The sequence below is a fragment of the Leishmania martiniquensis genome, chromosome 35, assembly GCF_017916325.1.
Source record: "Leishmania martiniquensis isolate LSCM1 chromosome 35, whole genome shotgun sequence".
NCBI lineage: Eukaryota > Euglenozoa > Kinetoplastea > Trypanosomatida > Trypanosomatidae > Leishmania > Leishmania martiniquensis.
This window is the reverse complement of record NC_090170.1, coordinates 1,040,784-1,067,737: the sequence shown is the minus strand read 5'-3', so window position 1 is coordinate 1,067,737 and position 26,954 is coordinate 1,040,784. Positions and strand designations below refer to the sequence as shown.

Below are 26,954 nucleotides of genomic sequence, written 5' to 3'. Positions count from 1 at the left end.
TTTCTTTTTTGCGGTGGGTGACCGAAATCAACGGTAGAGAGGCTGAGAGAGCGTTGACCGATCCCTCAAGTCAATCAGCCGCTCATCGGCAGCGACACCTCCCGCTCTGGTGGCCTCAGTTGCAGTTTTCCTCCAGATGCGCACTCCCCCTTCCTCTCCGAATTCGCACCACTCCATCTTTTTTCGTCGAATTCTCTATCGCCACAACCCTCATTTGCCCTCTCTCTCCGCTCTCTCTCCTGACGCGCACACTCGCGTACGAGCGAATTTACGCAATGTGTGTGAGGTTCATACATCGGCAGCTGTACGTGCGCATTCACTGCTTTGAGTCTTGAAAACCTGCCACCCACACACAAACAGATATATATATATACGCTGCACGCACGCCAGGTTTCCTCTGCTACACGCATCGGCGCCTGTCGCAGCCCACGCGGCAGGGTGTGCTCGTGCACGTATTCGCTACTGTAAGCGTACCCCTCCGCTTTCAGCCTCCGCCTTGTCTTGTCTACCGCGCAGACGGCAGCGCTGCGTCGCGTGTACCGCGCTGGTGCCACGAGCGCACTCCCATCACAACGTAGAGCGCACATTCAGGGATCAGGTCGCGTGATCACTACTGAATCTTGCTTGTGTGCGTGTGCGCAGCACACCATCATTGGTACCACAACTGCTTGCACACTGAGGTGCTGTCTCGTCTTCGCTGGCCGCGTTTCAGAAAACCGCCTCCGCGATGCCGCCAACCGCCTTTGAGAAGGGCAGCGGCGAGCGAGGCGCACAGCAGCCTGTGAGTGGCCGTCGCCCCCATCGTGGCGGGCGCAAGCGCACCCGTGATACCACCTCCATCACTCCTTCCTCGCTTCTCGTAGAATCTGTGGGCACATCGGCTGATCACGCGACGACGACTGCGGCGTCCGTGGCGGTGCCGGAGAATGACGGCTTAGATCATCCTCCTGACCACTCCTCCGCGTCCCCTACACCAGCTGGGCGCAACTCGCTGCGTGACCCGCAGTCCGCCACGTCGTCCGTTGCCGACGGAGGAGAGGAGGACAGTTTGGACGCCGACAGTGATCCGACCGGGCTTGTGCGCTCCGTCACTTCGTCAACGTTTTCTCCTAGCGATGCCGCCTGCCACATCCCCGACGAAGAAACGGCGGCTCGACTACTGCAACAATCCCGCGGCGCCGCACAGACTATTCAGGCGCAGGTGGAGAGCTGCGTGTCTCGGTTTAAGTTGATGGAGACACGCCTAGACACGCTATTAAAAGAACTCCAAGAAACGAAGCCGAAGCTGGAGGAAGTTGCCCAGTCACGCCACCTAGAGCGCTACATGGAGGTGGTTTCGCTGAACGTGGGCGGGGAGCGGTTCACCGTGCCCTTGTCGACGTTGCTGAGCAAGGACGCCCCGAACTACTTTCACGTGCTGCTCGGCTCCCAGGAGACGGATTGGGTTGCGCCGGTGTTCAAAGATGAGCAGGACACCATTTTCATTGACCGAGATCCTGTCTGCTTCAAGTACGTTCTCGACTACCTTCGCGGGTACCACTACTTCAACCTCCTCAAAGAGGACTCGCTACGGCGTCTCAAGGTGGACGCGGCATACTATCAGCTGCCTGGGTTGCTGGCAATGCTAGGGGATGCGGACCGAGATGCCGAGCTGCAATTCAGCCCCGGCCCCGGCGTGAGTCCCGAGCGCAACCGGCTGCGCGTGGTATATGGCGTAGCCGTTGTCGGCGACGTGTCGCTGGTCACCGGTCGGCATACGATCACGTATGAAGTGAAGGTAGCGGATTACGTCGGATTTGGCCTCATCTCAGAGTCATGCGTCAACACCGACCAGGAGTTCCACAAGATACCGGACTGCTGTGTCTACTACATGTCCGGCGTGTTTTACACCAACTACCCCTACCACCGCAAGGAGGAGAACCTGGAGCGCATCGAGAACGGCGACTTCGTGACGGTGAAGGTGGACTTGGAGAAAGGCTACGTTGAGTACGTGCTAAAGAACTCGCGCAAAATGGTGTCTCTCGGCCGTGCTCGTCGACTGCGTTTCGCCACCACGATGAAGCTCGCGTCGCGGGTGCGTATCGTCCCGCCAGAGGAGGTACGACGTCGGCTATCACCCATCCACTACAGCTTTGAGGAATAAGGTGCCGTCCTGGGAAACGTCATATGGCATGGACGAAAGTTGTGAAGCGCAGCACAGAATAGTGTGCGGCCGAGAAGATTTGTGTCGCCGCGAGGAGAGAGCAAAGGGGAGGCGGTGGTGCGTTCGATGGCAGTTAGGTCCTCGGTGCCTAACTGCGTCGCCCCCCCCTCCCCTTCTGCCCCCTTCTCTGTGTGAAACCTTCTGCTTTTTCTCCTTCGTCATCCGCCGCTCTGTTGCCCCTGGCGTACCGCGTACCCAAAGAGTGGACGAGGAAAGGCACAAAGAGCGGTCTAGACACGCTTGCCAGCTCAAGGGCAGGCGTCTCGTCTTTTGAAAACCGGAAGCTGGCCACAGTGCAGCAAGCAGGCGACGCGCAGGTTGTATTTGTGTGTGTATATAGATCCATCTACCCCCAAGCACATACACACATATATATATACATACTTGTGGACGCACTTGTGGTAGAGTGGCACTCTCAACAGGGAAAATGGGTTCATAGCCCCGTCCGTTGTGCGCCGTACTTCGGCACTGCTATGCGAGGGCTCTTGTGACGGCAAGACCTGGCGGCCATTCTCCTTTGTTTTGGCAGTGCTCTCCCTCTCCCTCCCCCCTCCGCAGACCAGAACAGTCCATTGGCTATGCCGCGCTCGCGCCCTTACCTTTTTGCGTCGCAAAAAAAAAAACTGCTCATCGGCGTGCACATGTCTGTGTGGCCGTACTGGTTCAAGCTTGGCCAGTCGCCGATGCTGAGGCGGCACTTTGGTGTTGATGCCCGCACGCACGCGCATGCGTCTCTCAAGTGTACAAGAGTTCGATGCAGCTGCAACCTACCGTGGCATTATTGCACATGCCTTCCTATTTTTTTTCCCTGGATTCTCCGATGGCACCTTCACAATAATGTCATTGGTCTCCGCTAAAGTGACAACTGCCGTTGTCTTTGGTGCGCGTGTGCGCTGTCGTCGTTTTCCCTTCCTGTCGCTCTTTCCCAGGTAGGGAGGGGCGGGCGGGGGAATGTCTCTCCCTCGCCCATGCGATGCTTCTCTGCTGTTGCGTGTCATCTTCTTTTGCTCCCTCCACTGCGGTGTTTTCTGTGTTTTCCGTCGTAGCGGCTTTTTTTTTCGTTGTGCGGGGGTGTGCGTCTCGTCGCCCCTCCCTCCTCCTTTTTATTTCAGCCTCTCTGTCGCCAAGTGTTTGAGCCTGTGTCTCTCTGTGCGTGTATGTGTTGCGCTTCACTCTGTCTTTGGCTGTATGTATGTGTGCGTTTGTGCGCTGCTGTGACACACATAGGCGCGCGTGCCCATACGCGACGCGCTGTGTGAGTGCAGGAGCGTTCGCGTTGTCGTGGCGCCAATGTTACCTTTTTCCCTTTCCTATGGCTGTTGTTTGCTTATTCGCCCGTGTTGTTGGGGAGGCAGCGTGTGCTCAAGAGAAGCGGTGCCTCGAGTGCGGGGCTCAGCGTCTGTGAGGGTGACAAAGGCACTTCCCCGTTTGTAAGAGGGGGACGACAGGGAGGGGGGAGGGCTGAAGAGCTTTCAGGGCTGGCGCAGCGCGCGACAAGGTCCCCCCTCCCCCTCCCTCTTATTTGCCTGACAGGACTGCGCTCACCACGTTAATAGCGGGCTCTGGTTCGTCCCCTTTCCTTTCTCGCCATTCCTTCTGCCTCTGCTGCGCCCCCCCCCTCCTCTTTGCACGTGTGGATTTCAAACGCGGTTCCCGGCTGTTGTCCGGCCTGTCCCGAAACGTTTTGCTTGTTGTTCGCCGTGAATAAGCGCGCGTCGGGGCAAAGGCGAGTGCCCGTGTGTTCGTGGACAGGGCATTCGCCTAGCACAAATACTGAAACAAGTCGTCTCCTGCAATGTTTTCGAAACTGAGCGTGAAGTGACAACCGGTATCAGTTTGCAGGAAGGACAGCAATGGATGCAGCCATAGCTCAAGTCTCAGTGACCCGGGGCTAGGCGATCGGTGCTGAATTCCTTGTTCCAAGGCGTCTCGTACACATGGCCACCACCTGGTGAAGTACATGTGCCCATCGTGCGAAGGGAAATCATCTACATGTGAGCACCCACTTGATCAAGATGCAGTGCTTTCTTCACGGATGATCATGACGCAACTGCTACCCACCTTTCCTCTCACCCCCCAATATATACATATACATATGTCCTCCCGCGTCCTCTGACCTCAGATTTGCACCATTTGTGACACGAAGCACATCTTAGCATCGAATTCACGTCGCTGCGCTGACCGCCCAGCCATCTACTCTATCGCAGCGTTTTGTTGTTGTTGTGACTCGTACGGAAGGGACACATCTCTCTCGCTCGCTTTATCGGCAGGTAAACCAGACCTGAAAAGTCATACACAAACACTCACACACACATATATATATGTGTATTTCTCTGTGTTAGAATACGCACCATATACCCAGGTACACTCGCACTTGCAGCAGCACTCAATCTCACATCCACCCCTTCCCGATCCTGCACACAGGTGTTGGATATTTCTCAAAGAACGTCGATTCTGGTGCGTGTGTGCGTGGGTGTGTGTGTGTGCTTCTTTGGTCTCTGACTTCCCCTCGTCTCGACGCCATTGCAAACATTCATAGAACTCGTCCGTGCACTGCAGTCCCTTGTTGAAGAGACGACTTGGGGTCGTGTACTCCCGAAAAGCTTGACTCAAGTGTGTCGTTTGAGGGGGCTTGAGGTACGGCTATTTTCTTCGCTTTACTTTTCTTCCCCTCGTATTTTCTGTTTTCTGTGGCAGAACTGAATATTGAGCTATCTAAGATGCCGCCGAGGCCCTCCACTAACCCTAATCGCAACAGGAACGCCGACGCGTCGACGGTCAACGCACCGGCACCCACTACCACTGCTGAGTCGGCTGTGATGGCTGGCGACTCTGTGCCTCAGGGTGGCACGCAGGAGCTGACGTCGTACGTGCAGACGCTGCTTCAGCAGATGCAGCAGCGCTTTGAAGACATGTCTAACAGCATTGTCAGTCGCATTGACGATATGTCTAACCGTATTGATGAGCTCGAGCGGTCGATTGATGGGCTAATGCAGCAATCTGGCGTAGAGGAAGGTGATACAGCCAAAGCGCGGCCCAAGAAGTAAGAACAACGTAGATGACGGGCTAAGGCACCATACTGTCTTTTCGCCTGTGACGGTTCACTTGGCCCTGGGTTGGCATACACGAAAGCGCCCGCACCGTCCCCCCTCCTGACCCGAAGTAGATACTTTTGCCATCGCCTAACTCTGCTGCCATGGGCGCCCATGGCAGCAGAGTTAGGCGATGGCTGAGAGAGATGCTGATATTTTTCGTGGTCTGGAGCCCGCTTTTGTGTTACCTTCCCGCCTCTTTGTGTTTTCCCTTTCTGTGATGCTTTCGGTAGCCCTCCCCTCACTGCCTCCCCGGCCCCTCGTCGCCCTCAGCGGCGTCATCGCCGTGGAGGACAAAAGTGAAGGGTGGCACATGCGCTCCCCTGCGATGGATTTGGCACTGCCTCCTCCTCTTCTCCTCCAGCCACAGCATCCGTGTATGAAGATGTGTCAGATAAAGTAGAGCCTCGCAGGGGGACGGGAGAGTAAGGTGTCGCCTCTTGCTACCCCAACGCCTCCTTGATTGTGGCTCGCCAGTGTGGGTGTAGCGCCGAACGCGGGATGTGTTGACGCGCGCTTTGGATGTGCCCCTTCTCGTTGCTTTGATTTTGGTATTGGCCGCCTCTCTCAGCAGGTGAAGGGGTATTCACGTCTCTGCTCTGTTGTTGTCTGCGGTTTGTGTGTGTGTGCGTGTGAGTGTGTTCTGCAAGCGTGTACATCGTCTTCTCTCCCTTCCACAACACTCCTCTCTTTCTTTTTTTCTAGGGCTATGTTTTCCTCTTGTCATTGACTTGTTAGCCCTCCCGCCTCCCCCCTTTTGAATCTGACTGTGCGTGCATGTACAGGTGGTTATCAGAGAGCGTCCGCACTTGCGACGGTAACGCCGGAAGGACACTAACGTGCCCGTCCCTTTTTTTAGAGGCTGTTTTCCTTCGCAAAGCGCGTGAGACCAGCACTAGGGCACACTCCTCTTGGACGAAAAAAAATTCAAGCGCCAGACGATCGAACGGGTTCTTGACTTTGATCGGCGTAGCCACTTCGCCGCCTCGCAGAGCAGCTCAGCTCAGCTCATCACCCCTTTATCCCACGGGCTGTCAGCGACGCCTCGCAAGGTGCAGGAGGGCGCCATCGGCGTGAGAGGGGCCAGTGACCCGACTCGCACGGCTCAGCACGGTCACTGCCGGCAGTCACGCCGCCCACATACACACACACACACACGCCTCGCAGGTCGCCTCAAAGTCACTGCCATTCTGCCCGTCGCCACCTGGTGCAGCCCCTCCCCTCAGGGCCGCTCAGGCTGCCCGCGCCGGGGGCGCAGCGCGAGGCCCGCGTACGACGAGCTCGACGCCGGCCGATGCGCCGCCTCCCTACGCGAATGGCACGAGCGGCTTCACTGTCGCAGGTCGCTGACATCGGCAGCGGTGCAGCTTTGCGGCTACGCATCCCGCGCTGTACGTACTGGGCCCCCGCCACCACGAAACGCGGCTCGGCACACGCCGAAGAGACACCTACGGCCCATCGAGGTGTCCCCCTTCCCTCCGGCAGCTCAGTGGAGAAGCTGCACCTCAGGGAGGTGGACGTGGCAGGGCCATCACGGGAACGCTTGCGCTCTCTTGCTTTGCCACATGTGAGGCCGCTCGCTGGGAGTGCTGGAAAGGCACACTTCCACAAGCTGACGCACTCTCCTGAGCACATTGTATGCTCTGCTCAATAGACAGGCGCTACCAATGTCGGGTGTTGTGTATGTCATGCAGAGATGTTTTTCCTCCCTGAAAAGGGTAACCGCCCCCCCTACCACCACCACCATCATTCCTGCCCATGACGTCTCGTTGCTTGTTTTCGTGGTTGTGCCTTTGCGTAGTTCCAGCCCTGTCTTATCCCATTGTCTTCCATCAGAGCAACTACTGTATTCACGTCTGTCCAATCCTTTCGTCCAGATTCGGCGCACAGAGCTGAAGGTATCACGCTGTACAGTATGGAGTAGCGCGCAGCGGTAGTCCCGCTGCGTGCAGAGCGCCGCGTATGACCCTCTCTTTGGTACGACCAGCAGTGGCCGCGGTTAATGGATGGACGAGGCCAGTGGAGACGTTGGGTAAGCAGCTCTCTTCCACGGAAGCCGGCAAGCCTCACGGAGGCTGTCGCGATCCACCGCTCGACGAATGCCGCCTTTGTAGTGGAGCACCTATGAGTCTTTCTGACCCCTTTTTCCATTCCAATCATCCTCCGCGGTGCGCACACACCCTCCACTGCTCAGAACAAGCAACGATAGCATAGAAGAAGGGGCATCATTCTCGAAGCCTCCCATACCATGTCCCGCACGCTATCCTCACGTGGCGTCAGGCCATCGCCGAATTCTCGTGCAGTGAGCATTTACGATGCATGTCGTCGGGGAAATGCGGAGCGTTTTATCGGCTACGTGGAGAAAGGGGGATGCCTGAACGAGTGCGATGATCAGAGGCTCACTCTCCTCCACCACGCCGCCTTTTCTGGGAACAACGCCTTTGTCAAAGCAATTCTCGACCGCAGCGGCACGCAGCAGGTTGACATCGACGCTGCTGATGGTGAAGGGTGGACGCCGCTGCACTACGCCGCGGACCGTGGGCATGCAGATGTCGCTGCATCGCTCCTCGACGAGGGCGCTAACGTAAACGCACGTGACAGCGCGAAGCGGACGCCCATGCACCTCGCCGCTCTCTCTGGGAGAGTAGACGTGACCGCTATACTGCTTCGTAATGGCGCCTCAAAGACGGCCAAAAACGTTGCGGGTATGACCCCGGTGGATTGTGCCCGAGAGGCGGGCCAGGCAGCTGTGCTTGCCCAGCTTGAGTAAGAGGTGAAAACTGCGTATGTGTGTGTAAGTGTGTAGGAGGTGAGGGTGAAGAAAGGCTCCTGGATGGGGCGCCCTACACCCCTATCAACACCGACATTCGGGGTGAGATGCTTGTATGTGTGGAGCGGTTTCGATCGGTGCGGGTGTGGGTACGCGCTCACAGAGTCGCTCAACTCGACTGAGGCTTCCCCGCACGTCTGTCGCTCATGAAGGTGCGTGTAGGGCAACTGTCTTCTCAGGCATCGCCCTTGCTTCCTCGTTAGTCTCAACCCCCGCGCCCTTCGTGCAGTTGAGGCTCGCGAGTGGAAAGGGCCTCGCAGACCGTCGCCACAGAAAAAGAAAACAAAAGAGCATTTGTGTGCATCGAAGGCGCAGGCGCGCGTCTCCGCCGTCTTTCCCCAGCATACCACTGCTGCGTTTCCTCCCACGCGGGGGCGGCGGCTCTTCTCTTTCTAATGCGATGCTACCGGGCTCCGCTGATACCTCTTGCGCTCTCTCCCTCTCTGCGTTTCCCTATCTTCTCCTCCTCTTCTCACCCCTTTACATCGCTCCCTTGCTCCACTGACCGCTTGATGCCGTCTCGCAGTGCGGCAGATGGAGCTCTCTGTATCATAGGCGAACGAGCAAGACGCAGGCAAGAAAAATACGCATCGACACATTTTAGCACCAGTTTCTGCATAGATATTCATCACCGTCCACATAGACGCAACACCCGATTTGGCCCGCCCCTCAGTTGCTCTCGTCGAAGCGCAGCGGGCGACTTTGTCCACCGCTGAGTTAGGTAAAATTCACATTCACGAATGCACGCAGCCGCGACGCAATCGTCGGATTTCGGCGAGCCGTCGTCATCGGCTCCGTCGCTGGTTGTCGGTACTTTTGCACAGACGCCGGCGCTTGCCGTTGGTGATGAGAGCGACGAAGCCGCCATTCTCACCCTCTTTTCCCCACCCGTTGCCGCCGCCAGCGCCCACAACGCCGTGGAGCTTCGGGCGGAGGACAGCGGCACGAGAACCTTTGTTGAGGCGGTCGTCCCAGTCCATGAAAGTGCAAGCGCTTGTGCCGCACACGATGCTACACGGTCGAGAGTAGACACAAGGGTGCCGTTTCTAGTCTACACAGAGGGCACAGAGGTGATTCTTGGAGACGCCTCACAAGACTTCACGCCTTCACCGCTGCTGTCGTCCACGGTAATCCACCCACAGCGCTCTGCTGAGAAGCACAGCACCGACGCCACCAGCGCAGAAGAGCGTCAAGTAGACGGCGATGATGATGTTGATGTGGCGCGAGGCAATGCGATACAGGACAAGTACAACAACACTGAAGAGCGACTTGAAAGACTTCCGCCATGCGACTCGTCCGACCTCCTCGATTGTCCCAAGTATGCGTCGGGCAGTAGCGAGAAGACGTCTCTTGGAGCAGCCAAAGCGACGAAGAGGCGCAGGCTCGGAGAAGGCAGTGTGAAGGATGGGCCAGCGAAAGGTGTCGGGGGTGAGCGCAAGCGGCGCGCGCAGGAGAAAGCCCAGGCTACCGAACTGCAAACGGCGTTCAGGCATTCCCAGCGAGCACTACGGAGGCAGGCCAAATTGGTGAGCATGAAGGACGTCTTCTCGCGCACACTTTCCTTGCCGTCGCCGCTGCAAATCGTCAGTGATGCTGTGGGAAGCTCGCTCTCCTTTTCCTCCGGCGCGTCACCTGTCGACGCCGGCATCAATTACAGCGATTCCAATGCGGATCCCGTCGTGCCTGCCACGACGGGTGTGTCCTCTCCGGCGTCGCTTCGATGCCGCCCACATGCATTCTCGCCAACTTCGCTTGTGTCGCCGTCGTCGCCATCAAACGGCACTGCGTGGTCCCCGGACTTGGTGGGTGAGCTGACGAACCGCTTTCTCGCGCATGTTCAGCAGCAGAAGCGGCAACGGTTCGAGCAGATGGTCTCGCGCGAGCTCTCACAGTCCCAGGTGCAGAGTCAGACGCGGAGTCTTCGACAGCACCTACACCAGTGTGGCGGTGCGGAGGACGATAAAGGCGATGACTACAGAGAGGGCGACCCGCGCCTGCGCAAGGACAGCGCAGCGGCGAATCGCTTCGCTGCACCTGTTGAGGAGCTCGTGATTGGGGAGGAGGACGATGAGACGGCGAACTGGATGCCGGCAGATCCGTCCTCGCCCACCTCACAGCACGCGCGGCGCATGGTGCAGCGCGATGCAGCTTCTAACGACGAGGTGGCTCTGTTGGGTGCTTGCACGAGCCAGGAGGGGCGATTCCCATCCTTCTCCACGGCGCCGCTGGAGGGTCGAAAGGCTGAGGAAGAGGAGGAAGCAAAGGCATCGCAGGAGCAGGAGCAAGTGGTGAGGTCACTCGCGCGCAAGCATGAAATATGGAAGTTGAAACAGCGACAGATGCGGGCGCAGGCGCAGGTCGACTTGGACGAACGCGCCAGGGAGATTCAGCAAAAAAGGTCTTCCAAACCTGTCGCTGCGGTCACCTCGTCTTCTTCGCCTTCCGTCCCAGTCCGCCTCGCACGTGACGACGCCGAGTTGGCCTCAGCGACATCTTCCATGGCAACCGGCGCGATGTCGGCGCCGTTTTTCACCAGCTTGTTTCGCCCTTATGAGGCGGCTACCGCAGGTGTGTGCCAGAGTGGTCATGATGGCAGTAATAGTACCCCTATGGCTGCGCGCTCTATCCAGTCAGCAAAGCTGTCTGCAGAGGATATTTCTATGATTCGCCGCATCAACAGCTTCGACAACACCTCTACTCAGCGCGTCGTCGTCTTCGGAACGGCGGCGTCGAAGCAGCACAAGGATGAGAATGCGCGTCGCTGACGGGCGTGCCTCCGCCCCCCCCAAAAAAAGGGGCCTCGCGCATGCGTCCTTGTCTACCCATCACCAGTATCGGGGATATGTAAGGCGACAAGCTGCGCGTCACGGGTCTCCTTGGGCGTCTCTTTTCTCTGTCTTTTTGCTTTCATCAGTGATGGATGCGCAGCCCCTCATCCCAAGACGAAGCGAGGGCAAACGGTGCGGCTTGGCATACAGGCCGCCCTACGCCTTCCTCTCCCTCGCCCCCCCCACCCGATGGGATATGTGCGACGTGTTTTTGTTCGACCATTCACTTTTGTTTCCCTCATCTGAGCTTCCTTTGACAAAGCGCAGTTCGATTCCGAGCCGCATCTCCGCTGGTTTTCCTCAATCCCTTCCCATTATGCCGTCAGCGTGTGGTGTCGTCAAGGCAAACGTGTGGAGGCATGCTGGGCGAGAGAGGGGGGAAGGAGGAATAGTTGCCCCCATCACCGGCCCGTGTATTCTTCTTCCTATTTGGACGTCTTATTCGCAACTCCTCGGCGCACTGTCTTGATCAGCGTGAAGACATATCAAGGCAGCGTACTCAACGGGGAAGGCGGGACGGGCCACCGCGCATTATCTGTCGCGCTGCCGATGAGGTGGTTGTCGTATGCGTGGCTGGGTGTATGTTCGTGTGGGAGTGGGGGTGCTTTGGTGCCCACTGAGGCACGCACGGTGTGACGGCAGTTATGGGACCCTCTGCCGGTGCGGTAGATCACAGCTGCGCATCATACATGCCTTTCTCTTTCCGTATTTTAATCTCCCGTTGTCGCATGCTTTTCCTCATCGACCATCTTTCATGTCCGCTCTCCGTTGAGCAGAGGTGAACGGGTGTACGTAGGGCACGGCTGCGTGAAGCACACACGCGTACCGAAGCTTCCTGCGGGGCGTCCAAGAAGAAATGGCGCTGGACAAGAGCCGTATTTCGATTGTCAGCTCCACCAAGGTGGATGGCGACAGGCTCAGCAGCGTAGGAGACACGATGGACTCCCTTATTCCAGCGAGTCGTCGACAGCAACTTAGGGAGGAGAAATGCTGCCCCCTCTGCTGCGTCGCCTACGGTACTCTCATCTCCGGCGCCGTCGTCCTCTGTCTCTCGGCATCCTGCACGGCGGTCTCGATCTTTGCCGAATCGCGCATCAACTACACAGTGAATGGTGCGCTGCGGCAGACTGCATGGATCGCGTTTCCCGGTGTGCTGGTGGGTGCCACGCTGCATTACTTCATGGCTGAGGCCATGTGGAGCAGCAAGTGTAACTCTTGGGGTCAAGCATGGACGAAGGCGATAGTTGCGAACGCGGGGCTCTGGACCGCAGCCATCTGCCTTGGCTCTCTCGGGTGGCGAAAGGGGCTGCCGCTCACTTGGGCAGGTCGACGCCTCTATCACCGCTACCCCATTCCCTCTGAGCCGCTTGAGGTGCGACTGCTGCGTTGCAGTCGTGAGTTTTTTACGGGAATGGGATCGACGTATTGGCTGAGTGGGGTGGCAAGCGGTCACGTGGGTTTCATCACGTGTGTTTCGTTTTGTGTGTCGGTAGATCGCCCATACTTCATGATGGCTCCTCACGGCGGATACGCGTTGCGGTGTATGCCGCCGTGGCGACGACAGCAGCTCCACGCCATGGCGTTGGGAGCTGCCTCGACGGACCTGCCCGCCGGTTCATCCTTGTCGCAGGAGCGAACCCCTAAGCAGCCGTCTGTCAAGTGATCGTCTCAACTTGGGCGTGCTGCCGTCCCAAAAACTCTGGACAGAGGAGAAGCTGCGCCTCTCTCCCCCAATCGAAGATGGACGTCGGAGCACCCGCCAGCTTGGGATCGTTTGCCTGGTCACTTATCATGTCCGCTTGAGCGTTCTGATGTCTTCATGTTTGTGTGTCTGTGTGTGTGGGGGGGGAGGTCTCTCTGTTTCCTCCTTGGGGCCGTTTGCCAGAGGCATATGTAGGGCTCTGCATTGGATGTTGGCACAGATGACGCTGCAGAGAAAGACGTCAAGGGGAAAGAGCGGTTGAGGTGCCTCCTCGAACAGACGAGGGGCTGAAGCGATGCCGCTGTGGTGGAGAATACGCGCGCTATCACCGTTACAACGGTCCAGCACGGGAGCGTCGGCAATCCTCTTATACTCAGTTAGAATGCCTCTTCGCACGCCACATGGCTCACCCTGCAGCGTCTTTCCATTTCCGATGCTTTCCCTATTCGCCTCCCTGCCCCTGTCCTTCAGCCACCCGACGCACTCTTTGGGGGGCTCCCGTCGTCGGTTCGCTGCGCCACCGCACCCCTTTTTTTTTCTATCATGACAAGAGACCGCCTCCAGTACCGTCTCTCGAAGAAGCAGGCCCATGGGGCTGAGGAGGTGGAGCGGTCTGTCGGCATCACCTGCTCGCGCTATGTGCCGGCAGCCGCGGCAGCTGGCGTACGCCGCCCCGTAGCGCTTATGAAGTGGGCCTTTGACGACTACATTGTAGAGGAGCAGCTCCCAAGCGACGCCTTTGTTACATCCATGCCAACGAGTGCCGAGTCTCGCACGAGTCTTGTCGTCCGCCTCCTCAGCGAAGGTGTGCCAGACACCGTCTTGGAGCGACAGCTACGCCAGCGGCTGCCGCAGCACATACAGTTTCACTTTCTCTCACCCGTCGACTTTGTGAGCTGCTCGTCACGCTACGTTTGGCTGCGCTGTGATGGCGCACAGGCAGCCCAGCTGCTGAGCGACTCCTTTCAGCGAGAGCAGCTGTGGCATACCGGAACAGGAGACGTGTATGTCAGTCCTCTGCAGGAGGTGCGGGTCGATGCCAGGGCTGAGCATTTCCCTCCCCAGCTGCTTCCCAGCACTACGTACACAGTCACCCTGCGTAACATCCAGGGAAGCTTGGGAGATGTGCTACCGCAGCTTCGAAGTATTGCCCAGAATGGGTTCCTGAACTACGCCCACGCTGCTCGGCATGGGGTCGGGCTTCATCGCGTCTACGAAGACACAAAGCTGCTGCTGCGTCGCGAGTATGGCGAATTTCTCCAGACCTATGTGAGACGTCTGACCGAAGGCACGACCCACGTACATCGAGAGATGCCCGTTCTGCGGGAGGTTCTCGCCTCACCGCGAAGCTCTCGACACGATTGGGTCGGCGTGGTGGAAGGCATGACGGCTGCCGTTAAGAGTGACGCGCAGGTGTATGCGCGGACACGGCAGACCGGTGTATACCCACCGCACCACGACCTGCTCCTGGACTTTGTGCAGCGGGCAGCTGACATTGCGCCGCGCCACCATGACTCGGCCCAGATCATTCGCGAAGTAGTGCGCCCGCTCGTGCTGCAAGAGGCGCTGCACGCCATCACAGATGTGCACTTCAATGCGCTGGCCTCCCTCCGCTGGCGACGTGCTGGCGACGCTGTGGCGGTTGGTGACATTGTTTGTATTCGTGACGTTACTTCTCAGCAGCCCCGTGCGTCCGACCACACGCGCGACGTGTTCGTCGGTGCGGCCGATCATATCAACGGCGAGATGCTCTCCTCAGCGCATCAAGACTGGTCTGCGTTTCCTCTTGAGGAAGCCGGAGCAGCGCCAGCGCTGCACACCTACCGGCGTGTCGCCACCAAAGCAGAGGCTTCCCAGTACCATCTCACCGATGTTGTGCTGCCAACGTTCGGCCGAGATGTGGCCTGCCTGCCTCTCATGTCGGGAGAGCGCAGTGATGCGCTGTATTGCGCGCTTGCACAGGAGCTCCGCGTCGAGGGCCTACCAGAGATGCGCCTCGCTCCACGGGCGGCCTTCCGCCCGCTGGTGCAACGGCCCAGGAGTATGTCGTTTTACCTCGTGGATGAGCAGCGAGGGTGGGACTGGGCAGAGGACGCCGGTGCGGAACGCCTCAAGGCATCACTGTACCACGATCAGGATGGCATTCTGCGCTGTCATTCGCCCATGTCGCGACGGACGGGTAAGAACATGGTTGCACGCATTGGCATTCGTGAAGACGTGGCCCGCGCCTTCTTCCTGAAGCCGGCACGGAAGCTTGGGATGACATGTGTGATGCAGCTCACGCTCCCAGCAGGAAGCCATGCAACGTCGGCGATTCGAGAGGCATTCATGATGGCCACCGTCTCACCCTCTGCGATATTTCGTCTCCTAGCCGCTAAGTAAAGGTGGCGGTGTGTCTTGTGTCTCCGCACTGGTGCGGGTGTTCCTCTGTGCGCTCCTCTTTTTTGTCCTTGCAGCGCACTTCCGCTGTTGCAGCCCCGTTTTTTTTTCCCATAGTATGTGTTTGCGTGTAAGTGCGCGTGTCAGCGCGCATCTCTGCCTCTGTCTTCACTCTCACCACGATAACTCATCAATGCCATCGGAAGAAGTCGTGAAAGAGATATCGATCAATCGATCAAGATGGGTGCGGGTGTGACGCTTCCTTCTCGTGGCGGAAGGTCCGTGTGAATGCAAAGGTCTAAAGAGCTGTGCATACCACTTCCGCACACACACACACACCTTCTCCTTCCCCACTTCACTCCTCTATTGTGCGGGTCTCTGTCACGGTTTCTTCTGAGCTCCCGTTTCCCGTGCGCTCAAACAGAGGCGTATACTACACTGGCAGGCTCACTCATCATCGCACGTTCGAAGCTTTGTTTTGGGTGGGCCTCGAGAAGAAAGCAGCGCCAACACCCGGTACGCAAACGAGGGAGCGCGTGCCACAACGGCGTCAGAAAACGGCACCGTGTCCACTGGAGCCATCGGCGAGACACTTGCGCAGCTGCCTCTGTGGTTCTCACCGATCCCACCAACACCCGCATAAATTCCTTCTCGTTAACGTGAGCTACACACATTACCGCAGCCGCCAGCGGCCTTCTTCACTACGCCTCTGTCCCGTCTTCTCATTCGATACAGGGCGACGCGCACCAGCATCGATGCCACGCATCCGCGTCGGCCTCCGACTGCGCTTTGTGAAGCTGCCGCACATCGATGGTGAGCGGGTCTTTCGCGACATAATCAGCTTCTCAGAGCCGGAGGACAAAAGCTATGACGACCTTCGCGCGTTGGTGGAAGCGAAGATCAGGTTCATGGAGCTCGGCAACTCTGACTTCACCGCCTTTTATACGGAGGAGCGCACCGGTGACCGTATTGTCGTAGACACTGCCTACTTTAGTACGCTGTTGCGGCAGTGGGCACGCAGAGCAGCGAAAGAGCGGCGGCCGCCTACGCAGCCCGCTGTGGCGAAGATGGCAGAGCCGGTGCTTCTCGGCGACACACCCTCTTTTTTGGTTCACCCTGAATGTGAAAACCGTTACACGAGCAGCAGCATGTCTGCCCTGCACAGGAACGACAAGAGCAGCGATGACGGCGACGCCGATGACGATGAGCGTCCGCCAGACATGCTGGAGAGCTTTGAAGTGGAGCTGCTCACTAGTAAGCCTGCTGCTGCCGTGACGGCCACCGCCGCCACCACGGTGGTGTCGTCCACCCCTAGTGTACCGCCGTCGCCTGTGCAGTGTGCCATGCTCACACGTGAGAATCTAGCGCGCTTGTGCGAGGGCGCTGCCGCGAGGCTCGGTGCTTCAGTCGTGCGCCCGGCCGTGGGTGCTCCATTACTGGGCGAGCAGGCCGCTGCAGCAGAGCCACGTCAAGCCGCGCCAGACTCCCGTCTGCTCAACCCGAATTCCGAAGCTCTTGTGCGGGTCGGAGAACTGACGTGTCCTCCAGGGCACGTCAAGTTTTACCTGCGCTGCATCCTTCTTGCTGTGCGCTTCAAAACGCCCAAGCCGGGGATGACGGTGGCCGAGCTCGATCTGGGCGACGCCGAGGACGTCACGCAGGCCATCACAGCTGTCACGTTCGACGAGGTCGTTCACAAAGCCATACGAGACCACCTTCGCGGAGACCGCCGGCAAGTGCTGGAGCTGCGCCAGGTGTACGTGCGGCGCAAGAACGACGTGGACGTACGCTACCAGACAAACCCACACCCACTGCTGCTTCGTCTCGATCGGTCATCAAAAGTGGAGGTAGTGCGTATCCTCGCAACGCCAGCGCCTCAGCGAGGCAGCGGCGCCATCGTCACGGTGCGGGAGCAGCTTGGCTCGGCAGGAGTGGTGGACGTAAACCAGCTCATTGGACAGCCGCAGCAACGACTTTATCACGCCCCAAGTCGTGTTGGTGGCGCACCGTCGTCAGAGAATGGCGTCTCTCTCACTGGTGTCGGCAGCGGCGCGTACCCGCCTGTGTGTTCGTCGTCGTCCTCCTCCTCGGGCCCGCGGCGAACAACCTTCACTCTGTGCTCTTCTAGCGGCAATGCCGGCGCAAGCACGCCGCTTGTGAGTGGTGTGGTTCCGTCGAGCTTCGGACAGGAGTTGCGCTGTCGCCAAGAGGCGCTGCTGCGCCAGAGACGCCCAGTCGACGGAACGCCAATCGAGCCTGGGGTCGAGATGGTGACGGCGCGCGATGTTCGCGAGCGCGAGCCGTTGGTGGAACAGCATGCCAACCGTGAGGAACAGCGCAAGCTGCGCATTCGCCGCAAGGTGGAAGTTTCCACGCAATGTCTGCTCTGTGGCCTGGATTGCAGCGACGAGGCGGCGTGTATGGCAGTCGTCCGGCAGCAGCTCACAAAAAGCTTGCGCAACCGCGGTACACAAATACCTAGCTTCGAGCAGGTGAAGCGCGACCTCTCCGACCGTCGGCGGGTGCCAGACGGGAAGGCGCCTACAAAGCTTACATGTGCACATACCTTCGTGAACAGCGCTACTCGCTCAGTCCACGTTGTTCACCCGCGCTGCGCACACTTGTGTTCCGCCTACCAAAGCGGGAGCGAGTTGGAAGATATCGTCGAGTGCGACCTGAGCATGAACTTGTGCGCGCTTTGCGGGATGCCCGGCGCGTGTGTGGCATGCTACCATCCCCGGTGCACGGAGATGTTCCACATCGTGTGCGCTCTCTACAGCGGCGGCTACGTGAACTTTGGACAGCGCGACCCCTTCTTGCCCTGCCCAGCCTGCCCGCGGCACACGCAAGTGGCCGTCTCGAAGCGGAAGCCAGGGGAAAGCAGCGTCTTGCACGTCGATCATAGCTGTTGGGAAGACGGAGTGGCCTTCGACTCGCGTGTGGTGGAATCCACCGACCTGCGCGACCCAGACGAGAACGACGGGCACTGAGGGTCCCAGCACACGTCGTACTGCATCGGAGACGCTGCTCAAGCAACCTTGCAGAGAAGAGCTCCTCAGTGGCCGTGCACTCCTCTCCGTCCGCATCCTCTCCGCTGCATATATTCTGTGTGTTTGTCGAACGCATTTCACATAGACGCACCTCTGTCAACCATTACACGACTAACCGAATGCTCTTTGGTGTCGGCGTAGGCCCCAAACCTCCGCACCCCACTCCCCCCCTCACTCCCTGGCGCCCCGGTGCGATATCGAATGCCTCCCCCTCCCCCCTCTCATCGCCATCCGCTTCTCTTGTCGGTCGTTTCTGCTGCTCCTCGCGAGTGGCGCTTTCTTCGCGCTGAATGACCCGTGACCATTCTGACACGCATTCGCGTTGGCTCTGAAACCACACTTCTTTTCATGCTCTCCGGCCGCTTACGTGAGCGACGCACGGGTACGGCTGTATTGGCGCCCATGCTCCTCGATGCCCCTTACCACCACCCCACCTCTCCTCCGCACACCCCGCCGTGCTTACTGGCGATCCCGCAACAGCTGTCGTAGGTACAAAAGACATGACGGACTCCCCACCAAAGCCGATCCCGCCGCCAAACGGAAGCGCGCTGCTGCGGGAGAACCTCTTTGAGGATAAGACGGAGGACGACGAAGGCGAGCTGCTGAAGCGGCGCGAACCGACGATGCAGCTGAACGGGCAGAAGCTCATTGCACCGGCCTCGGACGGCACGAAACGCTACACCGTCGTCTTTGACCTCGATGAAACAGTCGTGTACGCGAGGGACGGCCCCCTGTACGCACGCGCGTACCTGAAAGACCTCTTCCGCTTTATGAAGGACGACTTCGAGGTGATTGTGTGGACCGCTGGCGAGCGCGACTACGCCAAGTGCATCCTCGAGGAGATCAACGAAGACCACATCATCAAGCACCTTGTCTATCGGCACGCGAAGTGGTTCCGTGAGGAGGACTACACAAAGGACCTGCGACAGCTCGGCCGAGATCTGAACTACACCCTCATGATTGAGAACACCCCCGACTGCGTCCGGGCGAACCCGCAGAACGGCATCATTGTGGAGGACTTCGAGGTGCTACCGGAGACGACCGAGGAGGAAGGCTCGCTGCCAGCGACGCCGGTGCCAACACCCCCACCAGCGCTAGTGGCAGACACGACCGTGGCCGCTGGTGAAGCAAAAGAGAGCGCTGCGCCGCAACTCAGCACCACCATGGCGCCAAGGGCAACAACGGAGAGCGGTAGAGGCCGCTCCGCGCACTCACCACCGCGCCGGCGCCGCACCACGGATCGCACACTGTTTCTGCTGCGCGAACTGTTGCAGTCGCTGGTGAAGAGCGGGGAGACGGTGCCGCGCTTTCTTGCCTCGTGCGAGCTGCTCTCGCGGCAGACAGTGACCGGTTCTGATGGCAACGACATTCCCATTTACCACCTAGGCACACGACGACGGCGCAGAGACGCAGGGGTGCAGCGGAAGCAAGTGCGAGTAAACCGAGATAAGTCACCGGCAGCCGATACCACTGCGGAAGTCTCTTCGCCTCTCCCGAACGCCTCAGCGGAGAGCTCAGCGAACTCGAAGACAATGTCCGCCGAGGACCGCGACGGCGGCAACGTGGTGCACTGGAGCGACTCGTCAGCGGACACACCACAGGCCCCCACCGCAAGCACACCTCGGCAGGGTGCGAGCGACCAGCCAGAGGGAGCACCGCGTCCCTGATGCGCTTTCGCACACAAAACACACTTTGTACAGTATCGCCTGTGTTCCGTTTCACGACGTGCTCATCCGCTTCTTCTCTTGTCCCTGGCACGCACCATTCTCCGAGAGCCAGCTGCGCAGATGTTGCCGCGCCCTCGCGCTCTCTCCGCATTCGCACGCGGCGTTTTTCATAGGAAAGGCGAGACAGCAAGCACGTGCTTCTTGAATCCACACTTCTCGAGCCGGCGAACGCGATGGGGTGGATCCTTACAGCTCGACCGGGCCACCACTTCTTGCGTCACTGAGGCACATGCAAGTCACGTATTAGCTCCTGGCTGTGTCTTACGCCCCTTCTCTCTCCCCCTCCCTTACGTCTCGCGCCCTTGTAGGCTCGGACTGACGCACCACGTCGCTCATCTTTTGGCGCCTCAATTCCACCACCTCACAGGAACACCTCGCGTGTCGGTCTCGCGCGCAACCCGCCGGCCGCTGGTGACGCATCGGCCGCTGGCGGAACTCCTCCCCCTCCCCCTCCATCACCCATTTCCCTCCGCGCCGCAACTGTGGCCCCTGCAGCCCACACGTTAAGCACGTTCACACGCACAAAACCAATGAAACTGCAGCCGCGCGAGCGCCGGCCGCGGTCGGACTACATTGTAGACAACGCGGCTGCCCTGAACCTAGGCAAGCTGTACCTTGGCTGGGGTCGCAGCAAAGCACGTTCCAGGCGGAAGCGCGCAACTTTTGCGGCTCAGTCCAAGTCCAAGGCGGCGGCGACATCGGCATCGATGTCGCCGCAGGTATCGAAGAAAGCAGCACCGACATCGCCACGCACCCCATCCAAGAAGGTACCCGCGAAGCCTGCCGCACCAGCGCCCCGGGTGGTGAAGCGTCCACCTGGAAGCCCGCGCAAAACACTGCCACCGGCTGTGCCCGTCACAAGCGCAGCGGCCAAAGGCAAAAGATACAGAAGTCCCGCAGCGACACCGGCAAAGGCCGCCCGCAAGTCAGCCACCCACAAGAACCGGTGCCCGGCGGTGAAGCCGATCTCCTCAAAGGTGGTGGTCGCCGCGGCGGCGGCGGCGGCGGCAGCGGCGGCGGTTCGGAGTGCTGGTGCCAAGGCGCCACCCAAGCCGCTGCCGCGCGCTCCTCGAAAGACTCCCGTGCAGCAGCGTCGCAGAGTGAGCAGCAATGCGCCACCGGTAATCCCTAACCCGGTCCCGACGCCGGCGCTCTCGCTTGGTGAAACAGAAGAGGCCGTCGACAACGGTGGTGTGACCGTGCTCGTCCGCACCATGAACGGGGCGAGCTTCAGTCTTGCATGCACCTGCGAGTCGACCCTGTACGACCTCAAGCGCCGCATCCACGAGATCATCTTGGCATGGACGGCATCGGCCTCTCCGGGCGCGGTGGCGCGCTTACCAATGCTGGTCTTGAACGGACGTGCGCTGGGGCCGGATAATGCCACTCTTGCCGCGCTTCACTTCTCGTCAAAGTCCACTGTTTACTGCTTTCCCGAGCCGAACTGAGCAGCCTCGCTGTCAGAGCTTCGGCCCCCTTCGAACCCGTACGATGTGCCCACCCGCACTTCGGCACTCAGCAACCCCACCCCCCTCCCCAGGCACCTTCTGCGAATGTATACCCCTGCCCGCGCGCCGCCCTTTAAGCAGAAAAAAAAGAACGGGGCCTGGCGGGGCGTTGAGGGCGCCCTTTCGCCGCCGCGCCCCCTCCCCTAAGCCCCAGCCCGAAAGCCGCCCCCTAACCGACGGGCGGGGGCGCCAAGGCCATGGCCAGGCGGTGCGCCCTAGGAGAAGGCAAAAAAGAGTGGCGAGTGGAACAGCCCACGAGCAGATGCGCCAACCGCCCCCCACATCCCATCCCCCTTTCGGTGCGTGGCCGCGGCCCCGGACCGTCCTCGGGAATCGCCATGAACCCCGGCGCGCCAGGACCCGGGGCTAGGCCCTGTTCCCGGGCGGGCGGGAGGCGCCTTTGTTCGCTGACTGGTTTGTGGTGGACTGCACACGTTGATTAAAAAGAAAAGAGCTAAGGATGCGGTGATGGGCACAATTAAACCAAAAGTCGGGCTCGGAGGCGCTGCACCGCTTCCGCATCAATCTTCAGCTTCTCCGTCACGTATGCGTCCACCCCTCCGTAGCGACGTTTCATGTAGTCAAACGCCTCGTTGAGGTAGGTCGAGTCGATGCCCCAGATGACGTCGATGGCCGTATCGCTGATCCTCGTGGCGTCGTAGTAGTAGTGCGCATCCGTCGGACGCTTCAGGCAGGCACTGGTGAGCATGTAGTCTTCTAGTATGGTGTCGCGCGGGACGCCAACGAGGTGAAGGATGATGGCCGCCATCAGTCCTGTACGGTCCTTCCCAGCGGTGCAGTGGAAGACGATCGATTGCTGTCGGCCCTCCGCCCCAAAATCGGTACTCGTCAGAAACTGCAATACCTGCGCGAGCTGGTGGCTGTAGTTGTCGATACGATCGCGGTACGTGGCGTGGACGAGCTCGCGCATGTACTCGGGTGTGACCTTCGCACCCGGCTCCCGCAGCTTCTCCACCATCGACCCCCCGATGGGCACGAGTACGTGCTCAATGCGCGAGAACGAGTACGGCTTGAGATGAACCTCGTCGGGGCTGCGAAAGTCGAAAGAGTGGGTGAGGTGCAGCCGATCCACAAGCACTTCCTGTGCGACAGCTGGGGGTACGTGGTGCAGACTGTCACTGCGGAACACAACCCCTTCACGGACTCGGCGCCCGCATGTGGTTGCGTAGCCGCCAAGGTCGCGGAAGTTGGTGGTGCCCGGCAAGCAAAGAGCGCGTTTCATGAGGCCGGGCTGGGGCGAGAGAGGGCAGTGAACCCATCCGCCCCTGCGCAACAGTTGGAGACGCGATAACGGCAAATGGTATTGGCTCTTTCTCCACGCACGTCCCGTGTGGAGTGGGAAGTGGGGGGGGCATGGGAGAATGGGGGATCCAAGAGCGGCCCCGACGAAAGGGTTCAATACGGATTGTGTCGATGAACGGACTGAGAGAAGCGCGCGAGAAGTACAGAAGCGGTGGCCGTGTGCGTGGTCCGTAGTTGGGAAGAGAGATGAAGCCCACGCCTGCACCCAAAACAAAAAATGCGCATCTGAATCGTACGCGGAGGTGCTTGGCAGAGCAGCGCCACAGCGGCCAAGCACTGGCCACTGTGTTGCTCACCACTTCTCTTTGAGCACCACCCCCAGCGGCAACGGCAGAAAAATGGCGTGTGCCAACGACGCTCTTCTGTTACACCACAGGTGGAATTGTATTGCAGGCAAGGCCGACTAAAAACAGAGGGGAGGTGGCACACAACGGAAGCAGCAGCAGCAGCGGCAGGAGCTTTGGTGGCAGAGGGCATCGCTATGTAGGCGCAAGCTCCATATACACCACCTCGTCCCTCTTTTCTTTTCCACCCTTCCTCCAAGGGACACCATGCGCTAGACATAGTAGTCGAAGGGAATACGGCTCCGTCCGATAGGGCTGAACAAGCGGCGAAAGAAGTTGAGACAGTAGTTGTTGCTGCTCACCTCTCCTTCGGGAACGCATGCAGGTGGGTGCTCTCCCAACGGCGTCTCCTGCTGTGCGCGTGTCGTCTCCTTCAGAGTCGAGTTGGTAGCACTCAGCATGATGTAGCGACCCGCGCACGGCACCACCAGAATGGCACCCAAGATCGTGGCAACAATGCAAAGGATGCAGGAGGCTGCCATCCATATTAAGCTCGGCTGCTCGCTCGCTGACGTAAAGTCAGTCGATGCAATGACCATAGAGCAACGGATTAAGATGAAGAGCGCGAGGATGCTCGTGAAGATGAAGAAGCCGCCAAAGAAGCGGAACGTCCGCTTACCCACGCAGCTGCCAAGGATGCCACAGTGATGGTCGAACTCCTCCACGCAGATGTCACAAACACGGCAGTGTGTACTGCGTGGCGGACGGATGATGTGGCAAGTTGTGCACACCTTGCAGACGACAGATCTCCCGCCTACGATGACGGTTGCCGGCTGCGTCGGCTCCTCGGACTGCGAGGCTGGCGGGACGACACCGGGGTCGAGGGTGACCGACAGTGTGAGGCATGTAACTGACATGGCGGCACAGAGAACTGTGAATAGGTCCGTGAACCACTCCCCACGTGGCACGACGACCGTCACGAACAGCGTGGAGAAGAAGAGAATCGGCACACCAGCAAAAAAAGCATGCCAGCTTTCGGTTGTCACAACGCAGCAGCACACAATGCGCAGCCGGCCAAGGGCTCGCTTTGTCACACCTGGTGGGAGGTAACTGCTTCCGTCGCACACGTTTCGGAACCTCTCCGCAGGGATGGCAGAGGGCGGCACGTCGACGGAGTTGCCAGAGGCCACGGGCTGGCAGTAGGACACAGAGGCACGCGCGAGGGTGCCTGTGTGCGGCCCCGCAGCCGGAGGGGCCACGGAGGCGGAGGCAACCGTCAAAAATCGACCGCCACCAGCCGCCGCTTCCTCGGTCTTCGGATACTGTGCACTGGGTGCATCAATGCTCTCGCAGGTTTCAGGGGAAGCGCGGCGGTGGCGACCGCCATAGTCGACGACAGGGGCTTCCTCCACGCCGTGTGGCGAAGAGGTTAGGCGCGTGGTGAGGCGCGCGTGCACCTCACCCAGCAGCCAGGGGGACGGTGTGAGCGCCAGCATGTGGTGGGCGGACCAGGAAGAAGGGGCGGCAAGAGGAGGACGTACCCAAAACAGAGGAGTGCGGCCCCCCTCTCCCCGGGTAGGGACAGCGCTCAAGAAGAAGTTCTGCTAAATGTGCTTTCCTCTGCCCCCCCCGCACGGCAAAGGGAAGAAACGAAGAGACGTGCGCGTGCTGTGATGTGAGGCAGATGCATGCACGAGAGGACCGCCATACAGCCGGTGACAGCGGAAGAGGGACGAAAAAGAGGGAGCGGGGGGGAGTGAGGGAAAGGGGGCGCATAGAGCAGAAACACAGGAGACATGAAGAGCAGCTCTTCCGTGTGCTGGGTCGCCAGATGTCGGGCAGGGGGACACAAGTGGGAAGCGGGAGGGATGGGGCGATAAAGCTGCAGAGGCTCTAGCGTGGCCTTCTCGCCCTGTGCCTCGCAGCGCTCTTTACAGAAGGAGGAGAGGGGAGAGTAGTGGCAACGGTCGTCCTTCCTGTGCGAGGCCTCTTACAACTCAGTTGCCGCGCCTCCGCCCACATATCAGCGGACGGTGAGCGCCGAAGTCCACATCACAACCGCCAAGAGCGCCCCAACGCCACAGAAAAAGTCCTGCACCTCTTAAAACCATTACAACCACTGCCGCGCGCGCTGCCGCTTCGCCGCAGCGTTGGCGAGTCGCTCCTGCTTCAGCTCCTCCTCTAGCGTGTCCACATCAAAGCCGAGCCCGCGCATCTCCTGCAGGTACCGCTGTGTCGGGTCATCCGCCTCTTCGGCTAGCGCGCCGCTTGCAGCCCCATCAGCTGGTTGTACGTTCGTCACGAGTTCCTGCTTCCTCTTTTTCATGGTCCACATGAGGACGACTACGCCGACAGCGCACACGAAGAAAGCGCGTAGTCCTCGAACCGCCACCTTCTTCAGGATCTCGGTGTTCTCACCGAAGGCTTGCTCCCCCAACTCTTGCGCGACCCGCACCTCCTCTGCTGCTCTCCTGTCCAATTCGGGAGTATCGCGTGCCGCGCCAGCTGTGACGTGCTCGGCCGGCGAGCAGGTGGCCCCCGCAGACCCATCTGCAGATGGAACGAAGGACGACCTTTCTCGGCGCGGCACCACAAGCGCGGGGCTTGCTTGCACGCAGGGTGCAGCGAGGCGCGCAGCGCCGCCAGCAAAGTAGCGTCGCAGCGCACTCGAGCGCACCTGCCGCATTTCCTGCCACACAGCCAACAGAAAGGAAGGACGCGTTGTGCGTCTGCTGCTCAGTGGTAAGCGGCACCGAGGTGAGTGGAGCTCCTTCGCATCCGACAAGAAAAAAAAGCGACCCCGGGAAAGGTAAGCGCAGAACAGATGAGCGTGTGAAGGATCGGAACAGAGGACGAACCGTTGCACACCAGCGCAAACCAGGGAGGTTCTCCGATGCGCAGCGTGCCCGTGTGAATGCCGCCGTTCGCCACTCGGGGGGGGGGAGGAAGAGGAGGAACGCAGCAAAGCAGATGATACAGAACGCAAGTGCCACACCTCCTGTCCGCCAAGATCTACGTCAGCATGAGGAGCACCTTCGGAGAGCCATGAAAAGAGACTCGATCGCTTACGAGCAGCGGTTTCAAGTGCGAATCGGCCGTTTCCCTTTCTCTTTTTTTCATCTGTTCCCCTCGCACAAGCATGCTTTTCGGTACACGAGGCTCACTGCGATGCGAAGACGCCACTCTGCTACCTCTTACGTGCCCCTCTCCTCTCTCGTTGCTTCGTGGCTATCGGAGAAGCAGGGGAAACTCCTACTGTGACGCCACTCACATGGGGGGCAGAGGGCCACAAAACATACAGCGAGGATATGGCTATCGCCGTGACACGAGTGGGCACGCCCCTCGCCAACCACAGAAGCCTCTCTCGAACTCCGTCGATGTCGAGGCGCACAACCACAAGAAAGGAACGGGGCGCGAGCACAATCCGTCTCATGACAGTAAGAAGACGAAAAGAGAGAGGACAGAGCCGATTGGTACACCCCCACACGAGGGGACGCGGAGGGTTAGGAGAGACAAGCCACTCGAGGCGGAAAGTGTGGCGCTCAAGTTTGGATCTGTGCAAACGCTGAAGAAGGGCGGGGGCGGGGGGGAGAAGACGAACCGAGCGCGAGCACACACCACAGCGTTAGCCACCCCATCACCAGCACGACGTGCCTCTGAAGATGGATGGCGCAGCGGTTCCGCAGGGTGATGCTGCAGCGCCTTCACTTTTCCCCCCTCCGCCTGGAGCGTGGCGACGCCTGTTGCTCTGTACAAAGGGCGTCGCCTTCGCTTCCTTGCCCTACAAGAGAGCCAAGGATACACTGAGCCGCTGAAGGTGCACGACGCCGAGAAGCCGACTTCGCCTCGGAGACTGCCGTCGCACTCCTGACTCCTGACAAACCACGCCATCACCATTCACTGAAGTGAGCCCGTGCGTTGCGGCAATGCAGCCTCCCCCCTCCCGTACACAACGAGCAAGCAGAGGGAAGACCGAAAAAAAAAAGGCGCCGGGGCACACCCGCTGCACTAGCACTCAAGTCGGTCCA

The 26,954-nt window shown here is 59.6% G+C and overlaps 12 protein-coding genes across 12 annotated transcripts; 9 read left to right on the top strand and 3 right to left on the bottom strand.

Moving 5' to 3' along the window:
* Nucleotides 1–727: 727 nt before the first annotated feature.
* Nucleotides 728–2,143, top strand: LSCM1_01026 (uncharacterized protein; the record flags this gene model as incomplete). Its single annotated transcript, XM_067318652.1, has 1 exon — nt 728–2,143. One exon carries the CDS (start codon nt 728–730, stop codon nt 2,141–2,143), a length of 1,416 nt encoding a protein of 471 aa, XP_067174757.1.
* A 2,780-nt stretch (nt 2,144–4,923) lies between these two features.
* LSCM1_01025 (uncharacterized protein) lies at nt 4,924–5,250 on the top strand (the record flags this gene model as incomplete). Its single annotated transcript, XM_067318651.1, has 1 exon — nt 4,924–5,250. One exon carries the CDS (start codon nt 4,924–4,926, stop codon nt 5,248–5,250), a length of 327 nt encoding a protein of 108 aa, XP_067174756.1.
* Nucleotides 5,251–7,543: 2,293 nt separating this feature from the next.
* Nucleotides 7,544–8,065, top strand: LSCM1_01024 (uncharacterized protein; the record flags this gene model as incomplete). The annotated part of the gene is made up of 1 exon (XM_067318650.1): nt 7,544–8,065. One exon carries the CDS (start codon nt 7,544–7,546, stop codon nt 8,063–8,065), a length of 522 nt encoding a protein of 173 aa, XP_067174755.1.
* Nucleotides 8,066–8,865: 800 nt separating this feature from the next.
* On the top strand, nt 8,866–10,890 carry LSCM1_01023 (uncharacterized protein; the record flags this gene model as incomplete). Its single annotated transcript, XM_067318649.1, has 1 exon — nt 8,866–10,890. One exon carries the CDS (start codon nt 8,866–8,868, stop codon nt 10,888–10,890), a length of 2,025 nt encoding a protein of 674 aa, XP_067174754.1.
* Nucleotides 10,891–11,809: 919 nt separating this feature from the next.
* Nucleotides 11,810–12,616, top strand: LSCM1_01022 (uncharacterized protein; the record flags this gene model as incomplete). The annotated part of the gene is made up of 1 exon (XM_067318648.1): nt 11,810–12,616. The coding sequence occupies one exon, from the start codon at nt 11,810–11,812 to the stop codon at nt 12,614–12,616; it is 807 nt and encodes a 268-aa protein (XP_067174753.1).
* Nucleotides 12,617–13,198: 582 nt separating this feature from the next.
* On the top strand, nt 13,199–15,037 carry LSCM1_01021 (uncharacterized protein; the record flags this gene model as incomplete). Its single annotated transcript, XM_067318647.1, has 1 exon — nt 13,199–15,037. The coding sequence occupies one exon, from the start codon at nt 13,199–13,201 to the stop codon at nt 15,035–15,037; it is 1,839 nt and encodes a 612-aa protein (XP_067174752.1).
* A 752-nt stretch (nt 15,038–15,789) lies between these two features.
* Nucleotides 15,790–18,024, top strand: LSCM1_01020 (uncharacterized protein; the record flags this gene model as incomplete). The annotated part of the gene is made up of 1 exon (XM_067318646.1): nt 15,790–18,024. One exon carries the CDS (start codon nt 15,790–15,792, stop codon nt 18,022–18,024), a length of 2,235 nt encoding a protein of 744 aa, XP_067174751.1.
* Nucleotides 18,025–18,584: 560 nt separating this feature from the next.
* Nucleotides 18,585–19,751, top strand: LSCM1_01019 (uncharacterized protein; the record flags this gene model as incomplete). Its single annotated transcript, XM_067318645.1, has 1 exon — nt 18,585–19,751. The coding sequence occupies one exon, from the start codon at nt 18,585–18,587 to the stop codon at nt 19,749–19,751; it is 1,167 nt and encodes a 388-aa protein (XP_067174750.1).
* Nucleotides 19,752–20,341: 590 nt separating this feature from the next.
* Nucleotides 20,342–21,259, top strand: LSCM1_01018 (uncharacterized protein; the record flags this gene model as incomplete). Its single annotated transcript, XM_067318644.1, has 1 exon — nt 20,342–21,259. One exon carries the CDS (start codon nt 20,342–20,344, stop codon nt 21,257–21,259), a length of 918 nt encoding a protein of 305 aa, XP_067174749.1.
* Nucleotides 21,260–21,797: 538 nt separating this feature from the next.
* Nucleotides 21,798–22,562, bottom strand: LSCM1_01017 (uncharacterized protein; the record flags this gene model as incomplete). The annotated part of the gene is made up of 1 exon (XM_067318643.1): nt 21,798–22,562. One exon carries the CDS (start codon nt 22,560–22,562, stop codon nt 21,798–21,800), a length of 765 nt encoding a protein of 254 aa, XP_067174748.1.
* Nucleotides 22,563–23,198: 636 nt separating this feature from the next.
* LSCM1_01016 (uncharacterized protein) lies at nt 23,199–24,422 on the bottom strand (the record flags this gene model as incomplete). The annotated part of the gene is made up of 1 exon (XM_067318642.1): nt 23,199–24,422. The coding sequence occupies one exon, from the start codon at nt 24,420–24,422 to the stop codon at nt 23,199–23,201; it is 1,224 nt and encodes a 407-aa protein (XP_067174747.1).
* Nucleotides 24,423–25,036: 614 nt separating this feature from the next.
* On the bottom strand, nt 25,037–25,612 carry LSCM1_01015 (uncharacterized protein; the record flags this gene model as incomplete). The annotated part of the gene is made up of 1 exon (XM_067318641.1): nt 25,037–25,612. The coding sequence occupies one exon, from the start codon at nt 25,610–25,612 to the stop codon at nt 25,037–25,039; it is 576 nt and encodes a 191-aa protein (XP_067174746.1).
* Between the last annotated feature and the right edge of the window lie 1,342 nt (nt 25,613–26,954).